Genomic DNA, 10,000 nt, shown 5'->3' with positions numbered 1-10,000 from the left:
CACACACACACACATATACACACACATATAAACACACAGACACACACACACATAAACACACACAGACACACACACACACACACAGACACACAGACACACACACACACACACAAACACAGACACACATATAAACACACACACACACACACACATATAAACACACACAGACACACACACACACACACAGACACACACACACACACACACACAAACATAGACACACATATAAACACACACAGACACACACACACACAGACACAAGGTCTAAATACTTTGGTTACTTTTGGAAATTCGTCTTGCTGAGATCATTAGTCTGGGTCTTATATTTCCAAAAAAACATTCGTGACAGTCCACTATTGTGTTGCAGGTTGCACATTTAAAATAAATCTGTTCATGGGAAATGCCTCATACCAATTTTAGAAAAAATAAAACAAACTAGAAGGGCACTTGGAGAGCACAGGACTCCTCCGCCAAGGCCAAATGCTCTATCTCGTAATGTTTATAACGCGGAAAATAACTTCTGTATCTGATTCGATCCGCTCTAGAGGTGAGTTGTTCCCAAAACTCTGGGCTTTCAACCAGGGGAGCGGCGTTCATGTCCCAGAAGATCTTAACGGAGCAAACACAAGACTTTCACCAGGAAACAGGTGTTCATGTCCTGAAGAAGTTAAGGAGAAAACACAAGACTTTCACCAGGAAACAGGTGTTCATGTCCTGAAGAAGTTAAGGAGAAAACACAAGACTTTCACCCAGGAAACAGGTGTTCATGTCCTGAAGAAGTTAAGGAGAAAACACAAGACTTTCACCAGGAAACAGGTGTTCATGTCCTGAAGAAGTTAAGGAGAAAACACAAGACTTTCACCAGGAAACAGGTGTTCATGTCCTGAAGAAGTTAAGGAGAAAACACAAGACTTTCACCAGGAAACAGGTGTTCATGTCCTGAAGAAGTTAAGGAGAAAACACAAGACTTTCACCCAGGAAACAGGTGTTCATGTCCTGAAGAAGTTAAGGAGAAAACACAAGACTTTCACCCAGGAAACAGGTGTTCATGTCCTGAAGAAGTTAAGGAGAAAACACAAGACTTTCACCCAGGAAACAGGTGTTCATGTCCTGAAGAAGTTAAGGAGAAAACACAAGACTTTCACCAGGAAACAGGTGTTCATGTCCTGAAGAAGTTAAGGAGAAAACACAAGACTTTCACCCAGGAAACAGGTGTTCATGTCCTGAAGAAGTTAAGGAGAAAACACAAGACTTTCACCCAGGAAACAGGTGTTCATGTCCTGAAGAAGTTAAGGAGAAAACACAAGACTTTCACCCAGGAAACAGGTGTTCATGTCCTGAAGAAGTTAAGGAGAAAACACAAGACTTTCACCCAGGAAACAGGTGTTCATGTCCTGAAGAAGTTAAGGAGAAAACACAAGACTTTCACCAGGAAACAGGTGTTCATGTCCTGAAGAAGTTAAGGAGAAAACACAAGACTTTCACCAGGAAACAGGTGTTCATGTCCTGAAGAAGTTAAGGAGAAAACACAAGACTTTCACCAGGAAACAGGTGTTCATGTCCTGAAGAAGTTAAGGAGAAAACACAAGACTTTCACCAGGAAACAGGTGTTCATGTCCTGGAGAAGTTAAGGAGAAAACACAAGACCTTCACCAGGAAACAGGTGTTTTCCTCTTTGCAAAAAAACAGATCTTGCTTGTTGTATTAAGATAATTAGGGCCCTATTTTAACAATCTGGCTCTGAAGGTTGAACACCTGGTCCAGGTGTGTTTAGGGCGTGTCCAAATCCACTTTTGCTAGTTTGACGGCGGAAAAAAGGGTCCGTGCGCCGGGCGCATGGTTCAAAAGGGTTGACCTTAGTGTCTTCATTAATCAGAGGTGTGTTTTGGGCGTAACATGCAATCAACCAATCAGAGATCATCTCCCATTCCCTTTCGTGCTGTGCACGAGCCTAGGAGCATTTTACTAATGCTCTGTTAAAATAACAATGAAATGCTGCGTTATTGACTTTAGACCAGGTTTTTGTTGGTCAATGGTGCCATCACTTCCCACTGCCTCAAGATAGCAATACTCCCAGAATGCGCCTGAACACACCTCCCTGTATGACCAGCACGCTCAGAATGCACCTGAACACACCTCCCTGTAAGACCAGCACGCCCAGAATGCACCTGAACACACCTCCCTGTAAGACCAGCACGCCCAGAATGCACCTGAACACACCTCCCTGTAAGACCAGCACGCCCAGAATGCACCTGACACACCTCCCTGTAAGACCAGCACGCTCAGAATGCACCTGACACACCTCCCTGTAAGACCAGCACGCTCAGAATGCACCTGAACACACCTCCCTGTAAGACCAGCACGCCCAGAATGCACCTGAACACACCTCCCTGTAAGACCAGCACGCCCAGAATGCACCTGAACACACCTCCCTGTAAGACCAGCACGTCCAGAATGCACCTGAACACACCTCCCTGTAAGACCAGCACGCCCATGGGGGTACAGATGGGCGCAGGTCCATTTGTTATTTAAACAACACAGCCACTGGACAGGAAATTAACAACTGCGTCTGTCTTAAACTAGCAAAGACACTTGCGTCATGCTTTGCGCTGCGCTGCGCCGGGTCCAAGATAGGTTCCAACATATCTTTCCCAGAATATCATACCAAAGCACACATTTCCGTCACATGCTAACTGAACTTTTCCCCTTTGCAAAAAAATAAAAGATCTTGCTTGTTGTATTAAGCTAATATGACTCAAGTCATTTTAACCCCATTTACAACATTATTTAAAAAATCCAAATGTCTCTCATGCACTCCTGCGGTGTTACATGCACGTGTTATTACTTTTACAGCGGTTTATGTGGTTTGCAAACGGTGCAGGCAAGTCAAATTTCAACTCAAGCAACGTTTAATAGTCCATGTGGCGCCCTGAGGGAGATCTGGCTGTCAGCTCCGGTTTACGTCCCAAAACACTATGTGATTGTGGCATTGTTTTTAGGTTTCTCTGCTGTTTGTGTCTCCAGACAGGACTGACCTTGGATCTAAGGTCTCTGCTTTATTTTAAGAAGCCGAGGGCGTCCTGGGCCCAATATTTCAGAGAATTAGGCTGTTAATTGCAAATTAAGGGAGCACGTCATGTGTCATCGGATAGGAAGCATCGGTTTCAGATAATCACTGGTCAGGAGTAACGACACGACATGCAGACAGGAAACAACATCTTTCACAGTGCCGGCATATGCCACACCAAGTGGGAACACACACACACGCTCTGCAGCTCACCACAAGGAGGGAAATTATGAACCACTGTGCATCTTAAGTGTTTGTCGAGTGTCAGCCGGTGAGTTGTTGCCGTCTGCAGAGCCTCGCAGGCTGCTGAGAGCATGCATTTAAAAACTGGTTTGGCTCTAAAGCAGCTGGGCTTCACCCAAAACCTCCACAGAGCTGTGGAGGAAGGTCTGACCTACACCACAGATGCATTCTGGAATAAGAAGAAAAATGCTCCGGGTTGTTTACATTTCTTTAAACCAATCACAATCGTCTTGGGAGGCGCTAAGCTCTGGATGCAGCGACGGTGGCTCTGCTAAATAGTCTCAGGAAGGAACTTGTTTTGGGGGAACATTTGCACCCAGCAAAAGAAAAGGGAACGGATGAAGTTAAGGAGAAAACACAAGACTTTCACCCAGGAAACAGGTGTTCATGTCCTGAAGAAGTTAAGGAGAAAACACAAGACTTTCACCAGGAAACAGGTGTTCATGTCCTGAAGAAGTTAAGGAGAAAACACAAGACTTTCACCAGGAAACAGGTGTTCATGTCCTGAAGAAGTTAAGGAGAAAACACAAGACTTTCACCAGGAAACAGGTGTTCATGTCCTGAAGAAGTTAAGGAGAAAACACAAGACTTTCACCAGGAAACAGGTGTTCATGTCCTGAAGAAGTTAAGGAGAAAACACAAGACTTTCACCAGGAAACAGGTGTTCATGTCCTGAAGAAGTTAAGGAGAAAACACAAGACTTTCACCCAGGAAACAGGTGTTCATGTCCTGAAGAAGTTAAGGAGAAAACACAAGACTTTCACCCAGGAAACAGGTGTTCATGTCCTGAAGAAGTTAAGGAGAAAACACAAGACTTTCACCCAGGAAACAGGTGTTCATGTCCTGAAGAAGTTAAGGAGAAAACACAAGACTTTCACCCAGGAAAACAGGTGTTCATGTCCTGAAGAAGTTAAGGAGAAAACACAAGACTTTCACCCAGGAAACAGGTGTTCATGTCCTGAAGAAGTTAAGGAGAAAACACAAGACTTTCACCCAGGAAACAGGTGTTCATTTCCTGAAGAAGTTAAGGAGAAAACACAAGACTTTCACCCAGGAAACAGGTGTTGATGTCCTGAAGAAGTTAAGGAGAAAACACAAGACTTTCACCCAGAAAACAGGTGTTCATGTCCTGAAGAAGTTAAGGAGAAAACACAAGACTTTCACCAGGAAACAGGTGTTCATGTCCTGAAGAAGTTAAGGAGAAAACACAAGACTTTCACCAGGAAACAGGTGTTCATGTCCTGAAGAAGTTAAGGAGAAAACACAAGACCTTCACCAGGAAACAGGTGTTCATGTCCTGAAGAAGTTAAGGAGAAAACACAAGACTTTCACCAGGAAACGGGTGTTCATGTCCCGGAAGTACTATTTAAGGGGAGCGTTGTTTTAACAGTCGAGAGTCGGGAGCGGAGAGTCCGGCTGTGACCGCAGGATGTCCAAGAGACGAAGGAAAACATATAATCTCACAGTTTAGGTCAGGAGATTGAAAAAACCCTTACAGCTGGATATGTTCAGAGCTGCAAAGATTCATGGATTAGTTGTCAACTATCAAATGAATCTGCAACTATTCTGATAATCGAAGAGTCATTTTTTGTGATAAAACAGGTAAACCTGTGTGATGTCAGCGTGTTAAATGTGAATATGTTCTAGTTTCTTCTCTCCTCTGGGACAGGAAACTGAAGATCTTTGAGTTTTGGACAGAACAAGACATTTGAGGACGTCATCTTTGGCTTTTTGGGAAACACTGATCCACATTTTAGAGACCAAACAACTCATCCATTCATCCAGTTAATAATCCACACATTAATCCAACAGAAATCAAATACATATTTCACTTTTGTTTAGCCCTAATCGTCTTCCGTGCATTGCATTATTATCAACTAAAGGTCACTTTTTCAGCACTAAAGACTCAATATTATCCCAAAGATAACCCTCTCTTTATGGGAAGGTTATTAGGATGTTATTCTCTTTTAACTGGGGAAATATTTTTGGAATATTTTCTGTTGGCTTTTTTTCTACATTTTTGTCACCTTCTCCGACGTTTTTGTCACCTTTGTGACAAATATCTCTGGAAAAGGTCTATTAAAAGAACCGTTCTGGGGCCTTATTTCGACTTTTGGCACATTTATTTCAACGTTTTTGTCACATTTTTGATAGTGTGTCACCTTTTTTCATCGTTTGTATTACTGTTTTCAACATTAATGTCACATTTTTCAACATTTCTGTCGCTTTTTTACGTTTCAGTTGCTTTTATCAACGTTTTTGTTGCTTTTTTGTTAAACTTTTGACTCCTTTTTTCGACGATTTTTCACGCATTTTTCATAGTTTGTAATTGTATATGAATATTAGAAGAAACTATCACGAAGTCTCTGAGAATGAGATGCAATACATCCACGTTGAGGAAAAGGAAGACAAACGGACGTGTTCCTCTCTTCCTACCTTTCGGCGCGGTGTGTGTGTGTGTGTGTGTGTGTGTGTGTGTGTGTGTGTGTGTGTAAGATAAATGGATGTGTTCTTCTCGTCCTACCTCATTTCTTCGACTTTTGACAAATGTCTTTGAAATATTATAACGGTTTTGGGCCTTTTTCAACATTTTAGTCGGATAGGAAACGTATCACTAATTCTCTCAGGATGACTCCCAAACATAACCGGACACACACACACACACACACACACACACACACACACACACTGTAACACACACACCACACACACACACACACACACTGTAACACACACACCACACACACTGTAACACACACACCACACACACTGTAACACACACACCACACACACACACACACACACGAACACCGGACGTGTTCCTTTCGTCCTACCTGTCGGCGCTGAGCGCCGTGAGCGTGAACACGGACACGCCGACCGAGGTGAGCTGGATGACGGGGATGAGTTTGCACGCCGCCTCGCCGAACACCCACTCCTCGGAGAAGTAGCGGAAGGCGTCCACGGGCACGCAGGTGACGAGCAGCAGCAGGTCTCCCGCCGCCAGGCTGGAGATGAAGATGTTGGGCACGCTGCGCATGGCGCTGTTCGTCACGAAGATCTTCACCAGCGTGATGTTTCCCAGCAGCCCCACGCTCACGATGACCGTGTACACCGAGGTCATGACGCAGCGCACGGCGAAGTGCACCGACTCCGCGGAGTCGGAGGACTCCCACCAGCCGGGGGGGTCCAGCCCGGTGGCGTTCACAGCCTCCGGGTCTCCGAGCGGCAGGTTGGAGAGGATGTCGTCGTCCATCGCTCCGGCGGGGGTCGGTAAGTGACACACCGGTACACACACACAGGTAGGCTAGATAGAGGGCTCTGCTGCCGGTGTGGACGGCTGTTTCCCCCGCGGTTAGAATCCTCCGTGGTTTGGGTTGGGTTTGGTTCAGGGTTAGGTTTAGGTAGGGAGGGAGGGAGTGAGGGGAAGGGGGTACAGACCGGGATGCTCTGTGCGTAAAGACGCAATGTCGAGGTTTTACTCCGAGACAGGCTGCCAGGACAGAGAAACTTTTTCTGACAGGTGTTATCTGACTAACTGTGTCTGTCCGACGGCTGAGAGGCGACTGGAGCTGGTACTCCTCTGACACAAGTAATACACTCTCCCTCTTTCCTCCCCTCTCTCTCTCTCTTTGTGTGTGTGTGTGTGTGTGTGTGTGTGTGTGTGTGTGTGTGTGTGTGTGTGTGTGTGAGAGTGTGAGAGAGAGGGGAAGGGAAGGCAGAGAAGGCATATAGGTAAGTATAGTTGGATGGATAGATAGATAGATATATAGATAGATAGCTTGATGGATGGATAGATAGATAGATAGATAGATAGATAGATAGATAGATAGATAGATAGATAGATAGATAGATAGATAGATAGATGGATAGATGGATGGATGGATGGATGGATGGATGGATAGATAGATAGATAGATAGATAGATAGATAGATAGATAGATAGATAGATAGATAGATAGATAGATAGATAGATAGATACACTGTCAGAAATAAAGGTACGGTTGAGGTCCATTTATGTTCTCTGAGGTACAACTGCTAGTGATGTACCCCCAAAGGGTCATAGTTGATCCATAAGGTACACATTTGTACTTTTTCTAGGTTGAAAGGGTACATATAAGTTCTAACATGAACAAGGGTCCATGTCTGTACCATTTCTCGAACATATAGGGGTACAATAAGAAAGATGTCAGTGTGTGACCCATCGTGTGCCCAAATTTATGTTGGGGGATGGGATGGCTAGTGCCTCAGGGCTGTCAAAGAAATCATGAAGTTCTCAAATTACCATCCATACATGAAGAATACCTTGTCCTTTCTACAACGTACACTACTGAACAGTACTGTGGTGGGTGACAAGCCCCTTCCAGTCACTGTGACTCGAGTGATCAATCTACGATACTAAATATGCCAAGACCGTATAGATGTACAAGGTGTAGAAGAACCACCTTTACCTTTAATGAAAATGGTTCAACATGTTGGCCTTATCCATGCCCACGAAGCCAACTTCAATATCACTTGTGGGCTAAATGACTGTAAGTCAACTTTTACATTATATGAACCTTACAGGCGTCACGTGTATCGTAAACACAGGGAGCATGTGCTACCTAATAATGATGACATGGATATGGATAATAACACTGATCTAAGCATGGACGATGATATGGACAACATGGACAATGATCTACAGCCGGAAGCAAATGTACCACCTAGTATGGATGCATTATTGAGACATTTTAAAGAAAATCTCTGTACATACCACAGGTTGTCCAACAGGAACATCTTACCATCTTCAAGAAAATGGGTTCAATATTTTGGACTGTGCTGAACTAAGAGAGGTGATACAGCTTCAGCAGCTGTTAGATCACCATACATGTTGAAAGGACATTGTAAATCTAAGCTCATGTTTGTTGAACCCGTGCATCACATTTTGAGGTCAGAAAGTGGACACAAAATAGGTCCACACTCTTATGTGCCGATCACGGAGGTTTTAAAACACTACTGTTCACGTGAGGACACAGTCGACGAAATTCAAGCCAACAGGTATATGGACAGAGATCCAAATGACTTAAGTGACTTTTCTGATGGCGCTTACGTCAAGGAACATCCCTTCTTCAAAGTGAATCAATCAATCCCTTAGGCTCAAAGCGAACCAAGCACAAGCTTTGCGCCTTCTGTTATGCTATAACGTAACCTTGATCGCAAACATAGATCTAAACTTAAGCATATCCATCTGGCTCTTTTAGTCCGTCAAACATTTGTTAAACGTTGTGGTTTACAAACCATCTTAAAACCCATGTTGGACGAACTCACAATACTTGAAAGAGATGGTATCACTATCACAGTGGATGGGATTGAGCAGACTATTAATGCTGCACTAACAACATTTTCAGCAGATAATCTTTCAGCCCACATGCAACATACTCAGAAATGAAAGGACATTTTAATCAGGAAGATTTTGTCTTAAGAGGCCCAGAGGCACATGAGTATCATCTGAAATGTATTGAAAACCCTGAGCATAAAGCAACATATGGAGTAAATGGTCCTTCTCCAGTTAATGAGCTTACATATATAAGGATTTCCACCTGACATAATACATGACTTATTAGAAGGAGTTGTTCCACTTACAGTGAAGCTAGTTGTGTGCAAAGCACACAAAGAAAAACACATAACCATTCAGGAAATTAATGAAGAGCTACAACAACTACATATTGGTCAAAATGATAAAAAAGAAACAGACCAGTGCTGTTTTCAGAGCGACTAATGCAGAACTCTGGGATTACAGGGTCTGCTGCTCAGAAATGGTGTCTTTTTAGGCTTTTGCCTTTTTTAATGGCATTCCACCGGATTGTAGTTATTGGGATGTTTACCTGATCTGTCGTGACATAGTTGACATTGTAATTGCCCCCAAAAGTGAAAAGGGAAAGTCTAAACTTAAGGATGTCTTTGGAAATGTCATCACTCCAAAATGCCACTATATGATACATTACTCAAGACTTATTGTTATGTACGGCCCCTTGCGTACAATATGGTGCATGCGCTTTGAGGCAAAACACCAATATTTTAAGACTGTTGCAAGTAGCTGCAGAAATTTCATTAATGTAGCTGTGACTTGAAGTGACGGGCACCAAATGCGACAATGCTGGGAGGTTTCCCAAGACAACCTTCTTATTGCATTTGAGATGGTTACAGGGACGAGTATGGATACTCCATTTTCATCACTCCCATTAGCACTACAGAGATGTATTGTTAGTGTACATGGAAGTGAAGGTACATTTCAAAGCCTGCAGCATGTTTCAGGGATCATTATTAACAATGTAGAAAATATGCATGTAAAGATGTATTCATTGTTGAATACCGTATTTTCCGGACTATAAGTCGCACTTCTTTTCATGCTTTGGCTGGTCCTGCAACTTATAGTCAGGTGCGACTTATATATCAAAATATATATAATGTAACATGTTTTAAATGTTATTTCATGCTGAAAACATTACCGTCTACAGCCGCGAGAGGCGCTCTAGGCTTGTGAGGACTATATGCTGCTCCTAAATACAACTGAGAAAGAAAAGAAGCTGCAGGAGACTGCAGGTAGTAAAACACGCAGCCGGAAACGGTCATCGAGCAGCAGAACGAGAGTTTGGAGTGAGAGAGAAACTTGTGAGGGACTGGAGAAAAGGTTAGTCTTACTGCAATGAAG

At 43.4% G+C, this 10,000-nt stretch overlaps 1 protein-coding gene across 1 annotated transcript in view; it reads right to left on the bottom strand.

The window, feature by feature from the left end:
- The window catches only part of nmbr (neuromedin B receptor), a 50,233-nt gene extending 43,670 nt beyond the window's left edge, over positions 1–6,563 (bottom strand). Inside the window, exon 1 of the mRNA XM_078275128.1 lies at positions 6,145–6,563. Within this exon, the coding sequence (XP_078131254.1) occupies positions 6,145–6,563 (419 nt within the window). The remainder of the gene's footprint in view (positions 1–6,144) is intronic.
- Positions 6,564–10,000: the final 3,437 nt, after the last annotated feature.

Source organism: Sander vitreus, chromosome 18 (assembly GCF_031162955.1).
Source record: "Sander vitreus isolate 19-12246 chromosome 18, sanVit1, whole genome shotgun sequence".
Taxonomy (NCBI): Eukaryota; Metazoa; Chordata; class Actinopteri; order Perciformes; family Percidae; genus Sander; species Sander vitreus.
This window is presented reverse-complemented; position numbering and strand designations above follow the sequence as displayed.